The sequence below is a fragment of the Anarhichas minor genome, unplaced genomic scaffold (genome assembly GCF_050575085.1).
Source record: "Anarhichas minor isolate MPS153535 unplaced genomic scaffold, ASM5057508v1 ptg000074l, whole genome shotgun sequence".
In the NCBI taxonomy this organism is placed as follows: Eukaryota; Metazoa; Chordata; class Actinopteri; order Perciformes; family Anarhichadidae; genus Anarhichas; species Anarhichas minor.
The window spans coordinates 9,719,903-9,743,814 of NW_027466520.1; the positions used below are offsets into that span (position 1 = coordinate 9,719,903).

General features: G+C 39.3%; 2 protein-coding genes across 2 annotated transcripts; both read left to right on the forward strand.

The window, feature by feature from the left end:
- Positions 1 to 885: 885 nt before the first annotated feature.
- Positions 886 to 10,841, forward strand: bmi1a (bmi1 polycomb ring finger oncogene 1a). Its single transcript, XM_076080374.1, has 10 exons — positions 886 to 1,186; positions 4,827 to 4,961; positions 5,231 to 5,327; positions 6,006 to 6,061; positions 6,744 to 6,791; positions 6,977 to 7,085; positions 7,855 to 7,900; positions 8,251 to 8,349; positions 8,542 to 8,622; positions 9,497 to 10,841. Exons 2-10 carry the CDS (start codon positions 4,850 to 4,852, stop codon positions 9,860 to 9,862), a joined length of 1,014 nt encoding a protein of 337 aa, XP_075936489.1. The 5' UTR covers positions 886 to 1,186; positions 4,827 to 4,849; the 3' UTR covers positions 9,863 to 10,841.
- Positions 10,842 to 12,666: 1,825 nt separating this feature from the next.
- Positions 12,667 to 22,309, forward strand: spag6 (sperm associated antigen 6). Its single transcript, XM_076080227.1, has 11 exons — positions 12,667 to 12,691; positions 12,781 to 12,876; positions 12,965 to 13,131; positions 14,056 to 14,239; positions 14,379 to 14,584; positions 15,350 to 15,523; positions 15,600 to 15,752; positions 15,892 to 16,083; positions 20,896 to 21,012; positions 21,120 to 21,265; positions 21,790 to 22,309. The coding sequence occupies exons 1-11, from the start codon at positions 12,667 to 12,669 to the stop codon at positions 21,851 to 21,853; spliced, it is 1,524 nt and encodes a 507-aa protein (XP_075936342.1). The 3' UTR covers positions 21,854 to 22,309.
- Positions 22,310 to 23,912: the final 1,603 nt, after the last annotated feature.

The window sequence follows — 23,912 nt, forward strand, 5'->3', positions numbered from 1 at the left end:
CAAAGCTCATCAGATAAAGCGCCACAGCGGCTCGGATTCCATAAACATCCGAGATGCCTTCATTTTCTGCGGCGCTGGCTGAAGGATAAAGGCTCCAATTCATCAAGTGAAAGTCGCGGCGCATTCTTTTTTTTTTTTTTTTTTTGTGCAGATGTCAGGACAAGCCTGCGACAAAGGTTTGACATCAGAGTCATTTGTCACATGGACGTGTTTTAACCCAGTGCGTGGGTCTTTTCAAGCAACGATGAACAGAGATTAATAAAGTAGCCGCCTGATGCTCCAGCCTGCGTGTTCTAGTGCGCGGATTGAGACACTTTGACAGTCAAAACGACACGAACGTGTGTGAGTGCGTGTGCAGCAGTTATTTTTAACATCAGAGAGGCGAGGGCACACCATCATTATAGCCTACTTATGGACGCCCCCAATAGTGCCATTTTAGCGCAAGTTGGATACATAATAAGTGCACGGTCTGTGCTTTTTTTATGTAAAAGTGTGTCGAACTGTATGAGTGTGTATTATGGGTTATTTAAATCATGCGTCATAGCCTTCATTAAAAAAGACCATACACCGACACTAATGTTTTTGCACCCCCAAAGCAGCTGCCTGTTGTCCTTTCAGCGCCAGTGACGCACAAACTGCTGAGTCCTTTATGGCATGCTGCGGTTGAAAGGCTATTAAAATGTACACATAAGTGTTATTTTAGGCTATATCATGCGTAGCGGATCGGGAGAATCGGAGTACACCGACAGTAATTCCAAAGCGCCCTTAAGTGACGAGACCACGTGACCAAAGCGGGGCGGTCGAACTACAAGCCATTTTAGGGACGGTGTTAGTTTCACCAGAGCACACACACACTGCTGCATTTTTCACTCGGGGTGAAGCGGTTATTTTGGAGGCAAAGTTATCGGCGCCGAAGTGCGAGCCTTCCCGAGCCGAACCCGGAGCACTCGGCTCCCTCCAAGCCGCGGATCGGATACGCTCACGACGCGCAGGGCGGCGAGGAGAAGAGGAGTTTTATTCGCACATCTGAAATGCGCTCCGGTCCTCCGTGCGCTCTCCGCCACTGACAGCGTCTGCAGCCTGCTTCAAGATGGCGGCTCGGCTCCTATTCATTTTCTGCTGATCGCCTCCCAACTTTCATTGTCTGCTCGCCTCAAGACCCACCGATTCCCTGTTCAGCCTCCAGGTATGTCTTATTCGATATCGTCTCTAACTAACGGGGGCACGGGGAGAGGTTTGGGGTGGTGCTTTTTGTGGTTTTACACGTACCGATCCAGCGGTTGATGTGGAGCTTTCAACGGTGGCTGCAGCGATCACCGACGTGGAGCTCTGTGTGTGTGTGTCTGCGCACCACTTTTTTTTTTTTTGTTGTTGGGCAAAATATGTTCTCTGCTCGGGCACGAATGCGTATTAAGATCCACGCTCACCCGGTGTTGCATTCTATACTATTGAGTGATGTGTCTGTATAAGTTGATCACGGCTGGGGTTTGAATAGCGTCGTCTGGATTTATGTAAAGTGGGAGATCTCGGGCGAACCAGGCTGGGTTGGCTGAGATGTTAACAGCAGCAAGTGCTCCAAGTGCTCCTGCTGTGTTCATATTTCCACACAATGTCTTCATTTTATAGAGTCTGGATGTCTGGGCTGTTGTGAACAGGGTGTTGCGTTGCTTTTGGCTGTATATGACTAAATGTTGGATTTATTAACTTAACTTGGATCGCTCCCATGAACGTGACAAGGAGGCAAACCGTTTCCACTGTGCATAAATGTTTCATGACGGCTGCTTGGTAAACGCTGGATCATCGTTAATCATGCACTGTGCGCTCTTTATGTCCTTGTGTATGGTTATCATAATTAAGAATGGTGGTTGGGTTTTTGAGAAATACAAAATAAAAAATAAAGTGGGCGACTCGTCGGCCAAGATACAAAAGGCTTGTTGCCGCCAGAGCATCGGTAGTTTGACTTTATTTCATATGTGATGGTCAGCATAGCCTGTTTTGTTTGTTGGTATTTAAGCTCATTAAGGATTTGCATGTTTTCACCTTCCTACGGCTAAAAGCTGGCGCACTTTGTGACTCTGACTCTTTGCTGGGACAGGCAGACATGAGCCAGGGCTTTTGCCTCTTGGGGGATAAAAATTATCATTTTACTCATGAATGCTGTTGGGCACCCTCTGTGTGTGCGTAATGAGTTAAAATTAATGTATTAACCCCCCTCTCCGGGTTTGCAGGTTGAACGCCTCACAGGTCTGTAAATAGATGTTACAATGTATGACAGACTGGATGGTTCACTTTACAGTGTGCGGCGAGAACATTAATACACACCCAGCCCAACTTAATCTTGTTTGTATGGAGTTAAACAAGTTTCAGTCATGTGGCCAATTAGGAATCTTTATTTCAGGATTTTCTGACTTGACTGGCGCCGGTTAATGTGCCGATTTTAATTGGGTTATTTCCAGCTGCTGTTGATTTAGGTGTAAGGGGAACCTTTTCAAAAGCAGCTGCTCTCATTTGGGAATAAACGAGGTTTGGGTCATTGCAATAAGCGAAGGACAATCTCCTCATTTTTTTTTTTTTTTTTTGTTGCCCTATTGAGAGAATTAAAGATTCAGTTCTGAATTAATGGATGCTATCAACACCGACTCCGTCATTTAACTGTACATATGAAAATAACATAGCCCATAGGCTGCATCTGTCTTGTTTCTTTACATGCTTGAAGGCTACAGCGTTTGCTGGTTGGTGCTGCAGCCATTGGGTGGCATTCGTTCCCTCATAAAGCTCTTTACGTTTGCGTTTATGAAGTGATTGACTTGAAGTCTTATAAAGTGAGCGTGCAGCTCCCACAGGACAGAAGGAGAGCAGTTGTCCAAACACCAGTCAATCGATTCGTGACGCAACAGGCTCTCCCTGACTATATGTAGACATTATCCATCATTATCCATGCGTGGAATCGGAGTCGATGTCCAAACTTGCCCGCTGTGGTCTGCTCGGAGACGGCCAGGAGAGGTCGGGACATTGGCATGGTGCCGGCTGTGGCTCCATGCAGTAACGGTGTGGGTTCAGAGCTGGACAGGCTGGCTGTCATCCAGGGTTTGAAGAGGAGCACCTTATCATGTCCAGCCTATGGGTTACAATTTAGACTTTTAATGACTGTTCATTTCAAAATACAGAAAATGGTGCACTTGAAGAAATTCTAGCTTTTATTAATACTCTCCGATTTAAATGACCTTACAGCCAACATGTCCCTATTGGCTCATAAATATTGCAGGACTCCGGGATAAATGGAACGACGGTGAGACTTCGGCATTGGAGCGCTTAATCCACCGTTTGAGTTTCTGTTGTTGGTCATAACCGGGTTTGTGAAGTTGAATGCCAATTGGCCCAAAGTATAAACAATGCTGGCGTTAAATAAACGGGCTGTTGGGAGTCGTTACATGGCTCAGAATAAATAAGTATGATCCAGTGTGCGCTTCAGCCGTCGCTGCCGTCTGGCCATGTTGGTGCTGCGCGGTGCTGGTTATCGCGCACACGCCATGAAAAACACGGCGCGAAGCGAACCCACAATAGAGCGGGGATTATTCTCCGAGTCGGACACACGTAGGCTACTCCTCCCGGTGGTCCACGACGATTTGGGAATCTGGCGCAAACGCGTCGGAGATTGGTTTTATTTGCCCCCCCCCCCCCCCCCCCCCCCCCCCCCCCTCCCCTCCCCTCTCTTTCGAAGGAAACCCCGCAGCCAGTTGAACCGATACGGGCTTTTCTGTTTTTTTTTTTTCCTCCACAAAATGGCAGCCGTGCTGTCGGCAGCCTGGCAGTCCAGCCGCTGTCTGTGTGCGCGGAGGGACGGGGAGCCTCCGGTCCCTCCTCACTCCGGCTCTGCACGCCGACAGCTCGCCGTGCTGTTGTTTTGGTCCGAGATCCTGCCTCGTTCTGGTAACTGGGGACCAGCCATGTGGGCTAAAAAGCAAAAAGGAGTTGCCATAGAAACGCCCAGGTACCCCCCCCCCCCCCCCCCCCTCCCCAGTAAGCCCGTGTGGCACACCTGACGCAGTGTCTCCTCCCGCTCACCAACACTCAGCCCAAAGCGCCACAGATCCCCGTACCTAATGTTTCCCACCAGAATTTCTCAATTTTGGGTAAACGTCCTGTTATAAAGTGGAGTGGCCACTAAATATCTACATTTTTATGGAGAAGTACGTTATCAGACGAGATGCCCAATTTATTCAGCCTACATTTGATGCTTCATTGGTCCGATTTGTTTTTCTACTTATTAGCCTACAAGACTATAGATTTCTGCTTCTAATATAAAACTGCAGTTTCTGTTGTTGATGCGCAATCACGTGCCGCATACGCATTTAACATCAGATTATCCGATATGGCAGAACACGTCCATGAAACCCAGATTATTCTGTCCCATCGATGCCCTGTTTCCGCCGGAGCCGAGTAAACCTTTTTGAATTAAAAGCCCGTCTGCGGTTCGACCTGCACGGCACTGTTCCTCTGATGTTGCCATGTGTTCAACCATGTTGATTTAAGATGAAGCGACGGAGAGGAGCGCACGGCCGCATCGATCTCCAAGTGATTGATTTATGATTATTCACTGCGCCTCGGTCAGGTGACTCTGTGGCGCTGCTGCCCATCAATCTGCCGCCCAGCTCCTTCCCCTTTGGTTATTATTTGATTAGCATAAAAGATGATGTTTCCTTAACACAGTCAAACAAACAGCGACCTTTTTTCCCTCTCCAAATGGTCCGCGTTGCCCTCTGATGTCTCCTCTCCGGCCATGCATGCGTTGTTTTGACTTGCTCTTTTTTTTTCTTTTCATGCAGGATTGTTGTCTCCCTCTCTCAACATGCATCGGACGACCAGGATAAAGATTACCGAGCTCAATCCTCATCTCATGTGCGTCCTGTGCGGAGGATATTTCATAGATGCAACGACCATCATCGAATGCCTTCACTCATGTGAGCAAGCTGACAAAAACAATGTTGTGTGTATATATAGGTGGGAAATGTTAACATGGAGTTGTGCACGCTGATGCGAATACATTGCAGCAAGTTCTAGCCTACAGGAGGCTTTCTTGCAGGTTCCCCTGCACACACACACTGTTAATGCTGCAAATGAGAGGTCTCTTCAACAAATCCTTAAACCAGATGTAGCTTACAGTGTACATTCAGGATGTCCTTTCAGATGACATGATGTTGACTTATTTTTTCCTCTTCTTTTTTTGCAGTTTGCAAGATGTGCATTGTGCGCTATCTGGAAGCCAGCAAATACTGTCCCATCTGTGACGTACAAGTGCATAAAACGAAGCCTCTGCTCAACATTAGGTGAGAACATGTGGTTACTTAGATTTTTGCATCTTTTTTTTAATTGTTTTTGTAAATAGATTTTCTTTCTTATTCAAGCAAATGAATCTTTCCTTATGATACAAGTTTTGCGGATGAAACAATTAGTGAGTTTTTTTTGTGAATTTATGCACCGTAGTATACTTTTAATATTCTTTCAATATATTAAGACTTTATTTAATTTCATTTTTATCGGTAATGTTTGGCAGCTACATCATGCTTTGTTTCCTCTTTCTTGCCCTTTGTGTTTTTCCTATTTGTGCGCTGAACAGCTCGATCAGCAAGTGATTGCTTTCAAAGACACAAGGAAACACTCTCACATAATATACGAGATTTTTCACAGCCTTGAATACCACTCATGGATCTCTATTGAATAGCTGTGTGTCACATGCAGACTGTATATATATATATATATATATGTGCTGCAATGCAAGAATTGAGTATGAATGTATATGTTAAGCGAAGCATTTACAAACAAGGAAGCATACTTTAACCATATGTTTACCGTACTATGCTGTTATTTCTCTTCATCATAAGCTTTAGCTGAAGCGGAACAATTCCAACCATTTGTATCAGGTTTTCTTTTTAAGGTTTCAACTGCAAATGTTGAGGATTCCAGTCTCTTAATGACTCGACTGAAGGTTCTCTTCCTCTTTCTAGGTCTGACAAAACTCTACAGGACATTGTGTACAAGCTGGTCCCCGGCCTCTTCAAAAGTAAGAGCGTGACGGTCAAACCATGTCTGGATCTAACGCGTGTTTACTTTCTGTCTCTGTATCTGCACCCATAGCTTCACTTTGATCAGTGGTTTCATATAGTCAGCAGTGTTGGGACTCCACAACAACTGTATTACCACTTCTGCAAATGAGAAGTGAAGACATAAGAATGTATCCTACCTCCCCCCCCCCCCCCCCCCCCTTACCGACAAAAGAAAAGTTACACGTATTTATATTTTCAATATGTTCATAATCTGTTATAAATGTGGTGCCGGGGTGGCTGAGATCTGTTGTCGTCATCACAGCTGTTTTTTTGTGGTGACTTTGTCATGTGCTGCTTTTGTTTGGTGTCATTCTGTACGCTGTTGATCAAACCTCTCGAAACAAGTGAGGCCAAAACTCCATGTTGTTTTACTGCCATGTCTCATACATTTCCCTCCTATAAGGACGAGTATTATGATGAGATGGGTGTAAAACGTTTGGCTGGTTGTGAAGCACAGGCTGTTTTTGCTGTATTGAAATGACCCATGATGTAATGCTACCAAATGTTGGTCATTTTTCCATATACCTATAGGCTACCACTATTCTGATTCTGTGTTATTTAAGAATTAGACTTATTTCTGTGTTATTAAAACAGAACGCGAACCGACTCGTAATTGCTTGTCTTCCTGAATGTCCTCAGATGAAATGAAGAGGAGGAGAGACTTTTATGCGGAGCACCCCGTAGATGGTGAGTTAGAAAGCACGTATATCTTTATTATTTAATTTCCTAAGTTTTGGATGAAATTAAATAATTTCCCTCCAGTTGGCGTGTTACTGCAGGCCAATGTTCCAAGTTATATTTTGACTCATTTTTCTTTACTTAATTTTCCGTTTATTTTTTTTTTTACTTAATCTTTCTGTGTTTTCCGACAGCCTCTAATGGATCCAATGAGGACCGTGGAGAGGTGGCAGACGAGGACAAGAGGATTATTACAGATGATGAGATCATCAGCCTCTCTATTGAGTTCTTTGATCACTGCAGGTCGGCTTTTGTTGTTTGGTTTTGTTCCAATAATTATGAATGCTTAATTTTTTTTAATGTAGTTCTTGACAGAGTAATACACTGATTATTTAATTCAGTTACAGTGGCAAGAAATGTCTTAATTATAACATCATAATACGCTTAAGGAAAGCATTTGATACGTATTGTCATGTATTTGATCAGCTCTTGTTCAGATTTTGACGTATTGTCTCAGATAAGATGCTACATTCTAATTGATCAGATCCAACTTGAGTGTTGCGAGACCGATCAGCACCTCTGGTAACCCTCATCAGAACGCATACGGTCCTTTATCCTCCAAGCTTAGTTTTTCCTGTCCTGCATGATAGATATCCAAGTGAGTCATATCCTGCTAAGTTGGGTCCTCAACACACATTTTCTCCAGGTTAAGAAAGTTGCCTTTGTCCTAAAATCATTACTGGATATCACTTATGCAGTCTTATTAGATACATGGAAGGCACTGATAGAAATGTAATGGATTGTCCCTCACTGTTTCAGCCTTAATGAAATTATTTCAAGAATTATTTGTCATTGTAATTTTACAACTTTATAAGGGCTGTTGACATGAGTAATACGCCACAAGTACTGTGTGTGTCAAATATAACTAAATTATATGTTTTTGATTATTAAATAGCCTGTTATTTATTGTGAATAATCTATTTGTTTTATTGAATGTAGATATGATGTTGGCACACAAACAAGTGTCACATAGCTGCAAAGTATTCATATTTTCTATTTTAATTATTTGCAGACTGGGAGGTTCACTGGAGGACAAGCAGTCTAAAGATCAAAATATGGTGAGTTGATTTTTGCCACATTCTCTTCTCTGCCAGTGTTTTTTCTTGTTAACATTTAACAAAACAATAATAAAAGGTACTGCAGACAACTTTTTTTATTTATTTATTTATTTTTTTTTTTTTTTTTAAGGCTGCAACTGAGTATTTACTTGTCCATCTCTGTTGTGAAATCTGATGCATTTGAACCAAACATTGTTTCCTCTGAAGGGGCTTCATTGTTTTGCTCATTATTTTTCAGCTTTTTAAGGTGGACCGGTCTGTAATGATTTAGATGCCTAGTCATTCTAAATCAATTTCTATTCAAATATATTGTCTTATGTGTGACTTTGGAATGTTTGCATAATGTGCAGGTGGCTAACAAAAGGTACCTGCAGTGTCCAGCAGCCATGACAGTCATGCATCTGAGGAAGTTTCTGCGCAGCAAAATGGACATCCCGAATGCCTACCAGGTCTGTATTGATTAATTGATTATTTATTTATTTATACATTTTGGGCTATATAAATTGGACATAGAAACTACGTGAATACATTTTTTTCTGTCAAAGGGAATTGTGATATTATGTGGCTTATTTTGAAATCTTATTTAAATGCAGATTTAGTTCATTTTTTATTAAAATGTACTTTTCTTTTTTTCTGTCTAGGTTGAAGTCATGTATGAAGACGAACCTCTGAAAGATTACTACACTTTAATGGATATCGCATATATCTACACTTGGAGAAGAGTAAGAGATGTTTTTGGTCAAAATAGACTTGATTTCAGTTTGTTTATCCACGTTGATGGCGTCTAACTAACAATCGTAAATCAAATCATCTTATTTTGCCAGTAATGTATGATATTGTATTAATTAAAGTCCTCTACATTGTCAAATACATTTTGCTATATTTTGGCTTATCAGCTGGAGCAAACATTTAAATACATTTATTTTTTCATGCCGTGTCAAATTACTTAAAAATGACTAAGACGAACAATGTTATTCTTCAAATGAGTGTATTGAATTAATTTACTAACTAATAAATGGAAGGTCACATGTTGTGATATAAGTTAAATCCAATAGGCTATAGGCACTGCACTGAGTTTCCTCCCCATGTTTGGTGGTGCTGACACTAATGTGGTCAATTTAAAAAATATTTTTTATATATAAAATATATATATATTTTATTTTTATTTTTTATTTTTTATTTTATTTTTTTACATAAAATGCAGTCAGACAGGAGGTCGTTGGATGGGTTCAGGGACAATTTTATATACATTTCAAAATCTTAATTTGGCTTGTAGGCCCACATGGAGGCTATTTCCTGTGGAATGAAAAAATATAACTGACCTGAATATATATTTTACTATTGTTATTAGGAGAAGGAGAAGTGCTTATCCTGAAGATATTTTGATCATGGATGCAAGAAACGAATGCATCTAAGCAGACAGTGTTTTGAAATAGGTTGTTTGGACAAATTAGTTTGAAGTTAATTTAGTTGTAGACCAATTAAGGGTTCGAGACATCTTTAAACGTGTGAAGGAGGCTGTGTGTTTATGCTTTTATGGTTTTAATTCAACAGTTCTTATAGTTCATTATCTCTTTATTCCACCCTTCCTCGCAGAACGGCCCGTTGCCGCTGAAGTACAGAGTCCGACCCAACTGCAAGAAAATGAAGGTGAGCCACGCGCAGCAGGAAGGCCAGAACAGCACGAGCAGATCCGGTCCCGAGAGCGATTCTGCCAGCGACAAAGCTGGAAGTCCCGCCGGGGCTCCGTCCACGTCCTCGTCGCTGCCGAGCCCCGGCACGCCTGCGCAGTCCCCGCACCCCCAGCTCCCGCACGGCCCCATTAAAGTCAACGGGACCCCGGCTGCCGCCGCCCCTCCTCCTCCGACCCCCAGTCGGTCCTTCACTCAGTTCGGCAGCGGTAGCGGCGGCAGCAAGGCCCGGAATGTTTCGCTGAACGGCTCGTCGACCTCCTCCGGATGACGCGGGACTCCGGACCCGACCAGCCAACGCCAGACACCCGCTCAGCTAATAGGCCTACTGTTTTCATGCCAACGTAGTTCCATTGTGTAGACAATGTTATCTCTTTTTCTCTCTCTCTCTCTCCATTTGTTGTTCTAAATATTATGGCATCACTTGTAAGTTTAAACGTAGTGGAATCAGAGACATTTCAAAATAAGAGGAATGAGGAAGTCGGGGAGGATGGGAATGTTTTTAATAGCCTATGAAAGCAGATGTTGATGACAAAAAAAAAAGAAAGTTGGAAAAGAGATGGACAAGCATTTATCCCATTTTAAAGCTGCATCTTTATTTTACAGAAGTGACTGAAGATAGACTTTTATATTTTCTTCTACATTTTTCAGATTCGACGTGTTTTATCATGATTTATTTCATGTGTGTTGGGATATTTTGAAACGGTCTGTTTAAACATGCATGCTCATGATAACTCTGTTTCTTTGATAAAAGAGGATTCTGCGTGTTTGCCCCAGAAGTCTCGTTTCGACGGGGTTTTTTGGAAGTGTTTCAGACATCGATCTTGTTCCATCTGAAGGGAACATATACGTGTGTATGGCGCTGTTGGCTTCATGGAAGACATGGAGGGGAAAAAACAACTTTAAATTGCCTTTTACTGGAAAAAAAAAAAAAAATCAGTTTCTTGTAGCTGCAGTGGAATCAGATTGCTTATCCACCACGTCTTTAACGCGTTTTAAGCAGTTTTAGAGAATCCACGTGTAAATATAAACAAAATGCATATTTAATCAGCGATGGTGTTATTCTCATATCCCCCTTTGTTCTGAGGGAATGACGTGGGCTCCTGTTCAGCTCCATGTCATGCTCAATGGCAAATGTTTTGATGTCTCCCGTGTTTTCCGTATTTGTATATCGCTCGATTGTATGGACAACCTATTGTATTGTTACTGTTGCACAGTATAAAACATCTAAATAAAACATTTTACACTTACTGAAGAACGATTTAATCTGTGTGATGGAAGATCACCAGTCAGTCTGGTGTTTTGCATTAAAAGCAACCAAGTAAAGGAATAATTCAAATGGGCAGAAGGTGCAAAGCGCCAGATGTCTTTGTGAATCAGCAGTGATGTAGATAACTCGGTTAAGGAGGCCATGCTATGAGCAGCTAAGAGGTCTGGCCCGTGATCCAATCATGTTTCTGAATACATTCAATGAAGATTGAAGCCTTTTTTTTGTGTTGTGTTGATGATTTATCGCATGAGTAATTGCATTTACTGCACGGAAATGCAGCGGTTTTAATGGGAAATTAAAATGGACTTTGTTTAATTTCTTTACGAGGCAACAATTAATTATTTTATCTTGCTGAACTGAATTTCAGTGTGATTTTCATTGTCAAGTAACGCTCATCGTCACATTTTAGGCATATCTTGGACGCTTAAAGTAGGCTGACCAATGATTATACAAAAAGAACAAAAAAAAAAAAAAAATCGAAGTTTTGATTAACAATTTTTCTTTCAAAATTTTCTTTCAAAATTATTTTTTTCAAAGTTGAATTGGTTATAATATAAAACAAATAACCTACTCACAGTTGTGAGTTGATGTTTAAACCACTCAAAAATATGTGTTGGGCTAATAAAATCTAGCTTTCCAATAAAACCTAAACATTGGCCAAAATAAATAAAAGGCAGCAGAGTTTAAGAAAAGGCCTTTATTAACGGATGGACAGATGAAAGGATGATATCAGATTGGAAACACGTGTTTACATTTTAGCCTATTCTCTCACAGAACATCTTCCTTACCTCATAACGTCGACTTATAGAGCAATACAAACGAAAATGTTGCTCATTTGGATTTAGTACACAGAATGATCTATTCTTTAACTGAGTGATGGTACAACTACTGTTGTAATTAAATATGAAAATGATCCCTCCGGTAAAAACATGACCTCAAACGGAATCGAAAACGCACTGCATTTATAGGCTACATCTAGTGTGAAAAAACGTGAGTATGATCTAATTACAAAGGCACATTTTAGGTTTATGTTAGTGGATTTAAAAATGCGTTGAATTGTTTGTTAATTAGGCTGCATAACATGTGTTACCTTTGAAATAAAAATATAGGTTTAGTAATAAATAAGTCCTGGATCGGATTATCTAAAATAGACTTTATTTCAGCCATTGAGTTGTAGGATAACATGACCAAACGCAGTGATATGTCCGTTTGCCCGATTGGACTTATTTCTATTCATAGGCCTACTTTTGTTGAAATTCCTTCACATATTGTTATCATCGCCTTTTCTTTTCTCTCATCTGCAGGCTCGACAGCACAATTAGACCCACGCAAACACCAACCGAGAGAAGGAGGGTTTGGAGTGATCACATTTCAATGAGCCCACATATTATAACGGCCTAATAATAATAATGACAAGCTTTATTTTGGCCATGTCACTTTTTAAATACTGGATTTACAAAGAGCAACAAGAAGAACTCGCACAGGCAGCTCATCCGAGGACAAACTCCTCGAGCAGGCAAGGCCAGCAGAAGTTGAAAAGAAAGAAATGAGCACAATGCCATGCTGTGCAGGCTAAAAAAAAAGGCGGATTGCGAAAGTAGCAGGGTGAGTCATCTTTACACGAGACGATCTTCGACCGCAGCGCCAATCTGCTTCCTGTCTGTTGCCACGCCAACACTTAACAACAACACCATCCAACTCAAACCTGGAGACGGCCAGGAGAAACGCTGCATTGAATCCTGTGATAAAGTCATTAAAGTAAATAATAACTCTTTAGGAGGAGGCGCTTTTCCATCAGGGTGACAATGACTCAACGACAGATCATTCAAGGTAAGATCCACCAGCTGTTTTGGTTCATAATTGATTGAGATTATGCAGCTTAAAGTCAAACTGTCTTTCTGTTTGTTTGTGTTTTGCAGTTTTTGAGCAGTATCAGAAATCAAGGATGCAGTTTGTGCAAGCTGTCGCTGATCTGGCAGCCAGACCACAAAACATAGAAATCCTTCAAAATGCTGGTAAGAAACCAACGCTGGATCATAACCAGTGGACCGTGTTAGCTTTAGCTTTGCTATTCCAAGTGTTAACTGCTCTCTTCTCCTGCAGGTGTGATGTCCATGCTGCGTCCCCTCCTGCTGGATGTGGTCCCCAGCATCCAGCAGACGGCAGCTTTGGCTCTGGGCCGCCTGGCAGACCACAGCGATGACCTGGCCACGGCCGTGGTGAAGGAAGACATCCTGCCCCAGCTGGTCCACTCTCTGGTCTCGCAGAATGTCAGTATCTCATCCTTTGGTAACACAAGTGCTATAGTTTCATAGAGACAGGTTGTCCAATGCTCCGTCTCCGCCCTTTAGAGGCTGGTGCATTTGTGTGTGTGTGTGTGTGTGTGTTTGTCTGAGAAAGAGAGAGGAAGGAGGCCCTGCAGGCCCTCAGGGTCAGCCCCCTGGATGTTAGAGTGGGTTTTGGGCTACTTGGCAGCTCGCCTGGGGGCTACTTCAGAACCTAAGAGCCCTTTACCATGAGAGCAACCAGGCCTTTGTTTTCTCTCTTCCTGCCTCTCAGCTCTTTCAGAGAAGACACAGAGGGTTTAGCTCTTGTTGTTAATTGGATATTGCAGTCTCTTATAAGCATAACATTGCACACAATTCAGGTTACATTTTTCAACGTTTTATGTCAAATATGATAAGAAGAATTTTGTTGCACTTTAGCGAAAAATCTCCATCGGAACCTTTAGGAAACAAAATCACAATGTCTGACGTGGCTTCACAGCTGTTTACGGTGGGTTGACAACACACAAATGCTCAAATATGAAAGCCCAGTGTTTCTATTGACTGGAAAAGAAAAGAAAGTTGTTTTTGAAAGAAAATAATTAGTTGATTTTTGCAATTATTCCTATTCTTACACATGCAGTAGGTATGGAACCCCAAACAATGAGGAATTAAAGTATATGAGAACAAAACACAAGGACGAGGATACATGAGATGATTGAATCCTTATGTTAAAAACAAATTGTTTTTTTTTACAACACAGGGGATAAATATCAAATCTCATTCCAGGCTCTACTTGGATATTTGTCATCAACTCATGGAACAATACAGCTGCCTAGTATCTCATTCACAATGGAAGTCTAATGTTGGTTTATACCTTAATTTGGGCCGTGACAATGGATGTGTGTGTGTGTGTGTGTTTGTATTCAGAGGTTCTGTAAGAAGGCAGCAGCGTTTGTGCTGCGTGCAGTTGCCAAACACTCCCCTGAGCTGTCCCAGGCTGTGGTGGACTGCGGGGGAGTTGATGCCCTGGTTCTCTGCCTGGAGGAGTTTGACCCCGGGGTGAAGGAGGCTGCTGCCTGGGCTCTGGGCTACATCGCACGACACAATGCATGTAAGGAACACACACTGACATGCTTAGATTTCTATGATTTCCATTCTTTGCCAGCATTCTCTCCTTGCACTGGCACTACATCCTTTACCTCTGTGTGTGTTTGTGTCCATGTTTCACACCTCTCTCTATTGCTGTGCAGTGTTGTCTCAGTCGGTCGTGGACGCGGGTGCGGTCCCCCTGCTGGTGTTGTGTCTTCTGGAGCCTGTGATGGCCCTCAAACGCATCACAGCTTCCACCCTCAGCGACATCTCCAAGCACACACCTGAGCTTGCCGAGACTGTGGTGGAGAATGGAGCCATTGCACATCTGGCACTGATGATCCTCAACCCAGACGCCAAACTGAAGGTAGGAGAGCTCAAAAGACTCACATAATAGGAATGAATGATTATAGCAGAACCCTTAAATGCATATTTGTGAAAAATGTTCTGTTCAAAAAATGTACTCAAGCTATAGACGTCTAACTATATATATATATTTTATTTATTTTATGATTCTATTGGGCTCAATGTTATTCTCCATTCTCCATCTATTTGTCTTGTTGCTCTTTTATTCACCTTTTTAACAAACATCTTGCCCTATGAGCATCTCATGCAATGCATTGTGATCCAATTGTGGATGAATTGGGATTTAGAAAGAAATCTTCAAAACATTTTTATTGAAATGCAGAATGTCAGGAAACATTTTACTACAAGGACAAATTACCATCTTAGTAGCTCAACACTTCTGACAAAACATTACGTGGTGGAATAGAAAAACTAAATTGTGTGTGCATTACAGATCTTGTAATACAAGAAGTCAGGTTTCTATCAGCCTTGGAAACCTGAAAAAGTGGTGACATTTGAGCAAAAAGTGGCATCTTCATTTTTTTTTTATTTAAAGAATATTAGCATTAACTGCAGGTAGATTTTTTTCAACTTAAAAAACAACTACATAGTCAATTTAATTAAATTGAATAAATGTAACCTCCAAGTGTAGCTCAAAAGAACCAGGTATCTAATGAATAACAGTGAGATTTCAGCGTAGATGCTGGACATGAAGCTTGTGATTGAATTTACAAAAAAATGCATGAGCTCCGGAAATAACTCAGACATCATTTTGGTCTCCATTCAGAGGCAGGTGTTATCAGCCCTCAGTCAGATCAGCAAACACTCGGTCAGCCTGGCAGAGATGGTGATAGAGGCTGAGATCTTCCCCGCAGCGATGGCCTGCCTCAAAGACCCAGATGAGTATGTCAAGAAGAACGTCACCACTCTGATGAGGGAGGTGGTGAAGCACACACCGGAGGTACGGCACTCTCTCACACTTGTGGGCACCGACGTGCATGTCTGGACACAAAAGTAATCTGTGTCTGTGTTTCCAGCTGTCCCAGGTGATTGTGAATTGTGGTGCCATGGGAGCTGTGATAGACAATCTGGGCGATTGCTGTGGAAACCTGCGGTTGCCTGGGATCATGATGCTGGGATATGTGGCAGCTCACAGTGAGAGCCTCGCCATGGCTGTCATTCTCTCCAAGGTGGTAATCTCTCTTGTGATTCCCCTCCTTAAGCCATGTGACAACTAAACCCACCCCTAAAACCCACAGACTAGGTCCAGTATATAGGTCATATTGACTGAACCAGCCCTATCATGCTGTGTGTCTTCCTGTGCCACAGGGGGTGTCCCAGCTGGCCCTGTGTCTGTCCGAGGAGCATGAGCCTCACATCAAGGCGGCCACAGCCTGGTCCATCGGCCAGATAGGTCATCACACCCCTGAGCACGCTAAGGCGGTGGCCACCGCTAACCTCTTGACCAAACTGCTGGAACTCTACATGGACGCCAACAGCTCAGAGGACCTGCAGGCCAAAGTAAGAGCTGCAGCTCATGTTTTGCCTCTCAAAAACAGACAGATTTGGGATTACTAGTTTTTTTTACTTTGGGCCAATAACTACAGTAGCCCTGAGAGCTCAACGAACTAAAGATTAAGAAAAGCCATGCAAAAAAACTAAACACAAGCAAATTAAAAAAAAAAATTTCACCACAAAAACACAACCAAATATGTATATATATGTAATATACAATATGCAAGTAGCTCACACTACAACAGAAACTGTCTCCAGGGGACACAAAACATGTGCTTATTGATGCCATGGTTTTTGATTTATAACGTTATTGAGTGGTGTTAGACAATGAGCTAGAATATAGTTGTATATAGTTGTGGTTTATTTCAACATTTGAATCGAAATAATTTGATAGTGTTGCAAATATATAAATGTATTAGCCTTATACTTTTTATTAGCCTGCCAATACAAATAATCTGATGAAATACACACAATTCATTTTAAAACAGGCTAACCTTATGGTATTTATATCAAATTGTTATATATACTATGACTTTTTTTTGACTTTTTCAACACACAATACGGTGACATTGTTTTGACTTTTTTTGACATGCTAGACTTTTTAAGATAAACATTTTGTTAGAGTTTGAGTGAATAGAGTAAGACTGGAAGAGTTTACCGATGGGTCGTCTATCAGGAAATGGCTACATAAGTAGGATTTGAACATGGGGCCACCATGAACATGATTCAGGTTTAAGTCAAAGGGGATATGCTCTACCAATTGAGCTATGTTTTCATACACCTATGGTCATTTTTTGACATGCTATGACTATGACTATGCCTTTTTATGATTTTATTTTACATACTATACTATGACTTTTTTCGGCATACTATACTATGACTTTTTTCGACATACTATACTATGACTTTTTATGACATACTATACTATGACTTTTTATGACATGCTATACTATGACTTTTTTCGACATACTATACTATGACTTTTTATGACATACTATACTATGACTTTTTATCATCTTTTTTGACATGCTATACTATGACTTTTTTTGACATGCTATACTATGACTTTTTATCATCTTTTTTCGACATGCTATACTATGACTTTTTATCATCTTTTTTCGACATGCTATACTATGACTTTTTATCATCTTTTTTGACATACTATACTATGACTTTTTTCGACATACTATACTATGACTTTTTATCATCTTTTTTTGACATGCTATACTATGATGTTTTATCATCTTTTTTCGACATGCTATACTATGACTTTTTTCGACATGCTATACTATGACTTTTTTCGACATGCTATACTATGACCTTTTTCGACATGCTATACTATGACTTTTTATCATCTTTTTTCGACATGCTATACTATGACTTTTTATCATCTTTTTTGACATGCTATACTATGACCTTTTTCGACATGCTATACTATGACTTTTTATCATATTTTTTGACATGCTATACTATGACTTTTTTCGACATACTATACTATGACTTTTTATGACATACTATACTATGACTTTTTATGACATGCTATACTATGACTTTTTTCGACATGCTATACTATGACTTTTTATGACATACTATACTATGACTTTTTATCATCTTTTTGACATGCTATACTATGACTTTTTTCGACATGCTATACTATGACCTTTTTCGACATGCTATACTATGACTTTTTATCATCTTTTTTGACATGCTATACTATGACTTTTTATCATCTTTTTTGACATGCTATACTATGACTTTTTATCATCTTTTTGACATGCTATACTATGACTTTTTTCGACATGCTATACTATGACCTTTTTTGACATGCTATACTATGACTTTTTTTGACATGCTATACTATGACCTTTTTCGACATGCTATACTATGACTTTTTATCATATTTTTTGACATGCTATACTATGACTTTTTATCATCTTTTTTGACATGCTATACTATGACTTTTTATCATCTTTTTTGACATGCTATACTATGACTTTTTATCATCTTTTTTGACATGCTATACTATGACTTTTTTTGACATGCTATACTATGACCTTTTTCGACATGCTATACTATGACTTTTTATCATATTTTTTGACATGCTATACTATGACTTTTTATCATATTTTTTGACATGCTATACTATGACTTTTTTCGACATACTATACTATGACTTTTTATGACATACTATACTATGACTTTTTATGACATACTATACTATGACTTTTTTCGACATGCTATACTAGGACTTTTTTCGACATGCTATACTATGACTTTTTTCCGACATACTATACTATGACTTTTTATCATCTTTTTTGACATGCTATACTATGACTTTTTTTGACATGCTATACTATGACTTTTTTCCGACATACTATACTATGACTTTTTATCATCTTTTTTGACATGCTATACTATGACTTTTTTTGACATGCTATACTATGACTTTTTATCATCTTTTTTGACATGCTATACTATGACTTTTTATCATCTTTTTTGACATACTATACTATGACTTTTTTCGACATACTATACTATGACTTTTTATCATCTTTTTTGACATACTATACTATGACTTTTTTCGACATACTATACTATGACTTTTTATCATCTTTTTTGACATGCTATACTATGACTTTTTATCATCTTTTTTGACATACTATACTATGACTTTTTTCGACATACTATACTATGACTTTTTATCATCTTTTTTGACATACTATACTATGACTTTTTTCGACATACTATACTATGACTTTTTATCATCTTTTTTGACATGCTATACTATGACTTTTTTCCGACATACTATACTATGACTTTTTATCATCTTTTTTGACATGCTATACTATGACTTTTTTTGACATGCTATACTATGACTTTTTATCATCTTTTTTGACATACTATACTATGACTTTTTTCGACATACTATACTATGACTTTTTATCATCTTTTTTGACATACTATACTATGACTTTTTTCGACATACTATACTATGACTTTTTATCATCTTTTTTGACATGCTATACTATGACTTTTTTTGACATGCTATACTATGACTTTTTATCATCTTTTTTCGACATGCTATACTATGACTTTTTTGACATGCTATACTATGACTTTTTATCATCTTTTTTGACATGCTATACTATGACTTTTTAGACATACTATACTATGACTTTTTTCGACATACTATACTATGACTTTTTATCATCTTTTTGACATACTATACTATGACTTTTTATCATCTTTTTGACATGCTATACTATGACTTTTTTGACATGCTATACTATGATGTTTTATCATCTTTTTTCGACATGCTATACTATGACTTTTTTCGACATGCTATACTATGACTTTTTTCGACATGCTATACTATGACCTTTTTCGACATGCTATACTATGACTTTTTATCATATTTTTTGACATGCTATACTATGACTTTTTTCAACATGCTATAGTGTGATTTCTTTATGACGTTTTTCAGACATACTAAACTATGAATGTTTACCATATACTATACTATAACTTTTTAAGTCGAAACCGGGCGGCATGGGTGAAAACCAGGAATAGTATGATTTTTTTATGGCTTTCTTCAACATCCTACACTAGGACTTTTTTAGACACACTTAACTATGACACTTTTATTACTTCTTTTGACTATGAATGTTTGCGATGTATTTTAAATTCTTGATTTGTTTTCTATATTATCTTCTTAAAATTTGATTCCTATACCGAGAGTCAAACCCAGGTCACCTGGGAGAATACTAGGAATCCTTACCGCTAGACCATACGGGACATCTTTTATTTATGTCCCATATGTCAAAGGCTTTATCTGACATATGACGTTTTTCAACACACTATACTATGACTTTTTTATGCCTTTTTTCAACATGCTATACTATGACTTTTTTATGATATTTTTCGTCATGCTATACTATGACCATTTTTTATGACTTTTTTCAACATGCTATACTATGACTTTTTATTTAATTATTTTGATATGTTATGACTTTTTTATGAGGTAGAAAGAGTGAAATACACTAGAAACCCAGACAAAAGCATTATGACCTTTTTATGACTTACTATACCATGACTTTTTTCTAACATACTATACCATGACTTTTTTAAGGATATACATTTTTTTTTTGTGTGCAAGATTTTGATAGAGTAAGACTGGAAGAGTTTACCGATGGGTCGTCTATCAGGAAATGGCTACATAAGTAAGATTTGAACCTGAGGCCACCATGAACATGATTCAGGTTCAAGTCAAAGGGCATATGCTCTACCAATTGAGCTATGTTTTCATACACCTGTGTTCATTTTACGACATGCTATACTATGGATTTTTATCAATTTTTCAACATACTATACTATGATGTTTCTCAACAAGCTATAGTGTGACTTTTTAATAACTTTTTTAATAACATACTATATAATGACATTTCTTTTCACTTTTTCAGACATACTAAACTATGAATGTTTACCACATAGAACTTAGAACTCAAAATGGCGATGAGGTCTTAAAATTTACGGAAAGGCTCTTAAAAAAGATATTTAAAGCTGCTAAATTGAACTTATGGATTTCTGCATGTACCTTGTAATATTTCATCAGTTGACACTTATATTGAGGCACAAGTAACTGGTTTCTGTAATGGAAATAAGTCTTAAGAGCAGTTTCACCAAGCACTAAAAGAGGACGAGATAAACTCTTATTTTACATTGAGTCACAGGTCAGCTGGTGTCAAAGGTCACTTGGTAAAGAAAAGAGAGAATGGGTAATGGTTTATATGACTTTATCATCCCTCTTGTTCTTCTCAGAGTAAGAAGGCTCTAAAGAGCATTCTGCAGAAGTGCACCTACCTGCCAGGTCTGGAGCCCCTGCTCTACGATGTTCCAAGCAACATCCTCAAGCATGTTGTCTGCCAGTTCAGCAAGGTGAGTGTATCTACAACTAGTATCACAACATGAATCAGCAATCTGCATTTTGAAAATGTAAAAAAAAAAATATATATATATACACTCTGTCTTCCCTTCCATCAAAGGTGCTGCCTAATGACAGTAAGGCTCGCCGTCTGTTTGTGACCAGCGGGGGGCTGAAGAAATTGCAGGAGATCGACGCAGAGCCTGGCTCCCCTCTACAGGAGCACATCAACGCTATCAACAGCTGTTTTCCTGAAGAGATAGTCAGGTGTGTTTCTCTCGCCAATACAAACACACACACACACACGCGCACACACATGCATGCTAAAACACATACTTTGTTGACATCAAAACCTTGTACACCTCTGAGAGCTGTAAACACCAATCTAGGAGTGACTTATCACATGACTGGTATACACTGTAATGATTTCAGAGCTGTGTGCTGACTAAGCAGCACATTTATAGACTATATTCTTCCTCCACCCCATCCTATAACAATCATAACATAATCATAATTTTGTTGCATTTATTCAGAGAAACAAAATACTTCAACAAATAATTTGCCTAAATGAAGAAGAAAAAAAGGAGAGAAATACTCAGTATAATTAGAATCAAGTAAGAGTAAACACATTAAATGAAATAGGTTCAATTGGGTTTGTAGAAAGCAAATATAGAAATCAGAATTTTGCTGTATAACGGTAAAAGGTATATCAGTGTATATCGTACAAAATATCCTTCAGTACAAAACACAGTGTAGGATATTTACAGGTTGTGTGTTTTTTTGTTTTTCAGGTACTACTCCCCCGGCTACTCAGAGGTCTTGCTTGAGCGGTTAGAGAAATACCAGCCAGCTTAACATCAGTTCAAACAACACATCTTTATGAAATGTTAACATGAAGATGTACCATACAGTAAATGAATGCTAATTTACATGGGAGTTTTCCATTTTTTGTACCGTGTCTGAGTTAAGTTTGTTTTTTACACCTTTAAATGCATGTTGGCAGTAACTGCAGCTTGTATTAGGACAGCTATAGATCCTATATGCTAACATTGTCACGATACGTTGTGTAAGAGACCCTAAAAATGGAAATAAATAAATAAAGGACATTTAATGGAGCTTCATGGAAACGATTCTCTTATGCCCCAATAAAGAGGTCAAAGGTCAGGTTCAGCAACATAGCCTCAACGAAGATGGTAGGGGATTATTGTGTTGCAAAGACACTTCAGCAGGCTGGATGCTTGCTGACTCATGGATAAGAACCCTTGTTTAAGAGAAGCTTCCCGGAAGCACAGCTCATATGCATCTTCACTTTTCATTGCACGCAACTAACATGATTCTCTATCTGTCTCTGCTATTGCATGGGTCAGGCTGCCCCCTGGCGGCCACGACTCCTCACTGCAGCTCAACTGTGCGTTTGTGCACGCTTGTGTGTGTGTGTGTGTGTGTGTGTGTGGGTGCATATGCAGCAGCTGCAGCGCACATGGCAAGCCTCTTTGTTTATTGTCTGCTGGGTTGTCTCTGCTTGTTCTTCACATTGTACTGACGGTGCAAATGAGCCTCCGCCTCTTACCGCAGCGGAGATCAGAACATGCTCCAGCTGCAGCTGCCACCCCCCCCCATCTCTTTACAAATCTGATTTTATATCCATACAGCTACAGGGCTCTTATCGCTTCTTATATTTTTTTTAGGTCTGCAATGTAAATGTTTTCTTTCTAGTGAATTGAAGACAGCTTCCTTTTTCAACAATAAATTAATAAATACAGACCGTAGGTTAATATAAACGATTACACGCATAGCCTACAATCGTCGCGTTTAACAGGCAGTAAAAAATCAAACCAAAACTAGATCGAAAACACGACCTCAGCATTTTTCCTGCCGACCCTGTAGGATAGCTTGGTATTTAACCAACTGTGCAATATAGTCCGATGCAAAATAATAGACCGCCTATCGCTCCTAGTGCGAGGTTTGTTTACTTACTTACCTACCTTTTAAGAGAATTGATTGATACAGAATGGAAATGTGTGAACCTGTCTTTGAAATAAAAATATCTTAGATTTGATGGCATTTCATTATACGCGGTTAAACAAATTATGAAAATGTGAACCCCACGGAGTGTGTTTGTGCGTCTACATGACAAGAAAGAAACGTGACGAATGTAAAGTCACAAGCAGGGTTTTTTTTTAGAGAGAAAGAAATCTTTAAAAACTGTTCCACTCCTCGTGTAGCCTAGTTCAACTACATTTGAAATTGGACCATTAAAGAATAATGAAAGCTTCCAGGCACGTCTTCTGCTCCCAATTGTTGCGATGATCCTTCTGTAAATAAGAAAAAAGCAAATAAAATACTCGAAATAATTGTTTTATGTACAAATGCTGTGTTTATGAATTCAAAATGTCTCATTGACATTTTCTGTGTGACGTTTAATATTTTATTAGCGATTATAACGTTTTGATCCTTCACGTGCAACTAGGAACTTTGCTGAATCGATTGAAAAACGCAAACGGTCTTTTCAAGGCGTTTTTTTTTCTTTTACAAACAAAACCACATTAAAAAAAAGAAAAGAGTTTTTGTACATGTTCTCCAACTTTGATTACATTGTTAATTCAAATGTTGGTTGACATGTATTTGATTATATCAGAGGAAAGGACAGACTTTAACTCAGGATGAGACTGATGCAGGAGGTTGAGCTAATCCCCCAAAATAATGCTTCAAGTTTTCTTTGCAAAAAAAAAAAAAATCATTTAGGAGTCATGGGAAAGCCATTTCTTTGTTCATCTCCTCCGTAGTAGAGACTGTGTGTAAACTAGAAACCATCTCATTTCAGATGTAAAGTATCAGTGTAAAACAAACGTATTTAGAAATGAAGGAACAAAGTGTTGGAAATGGTAAACAACAAAGAACAAAACACCAGAGG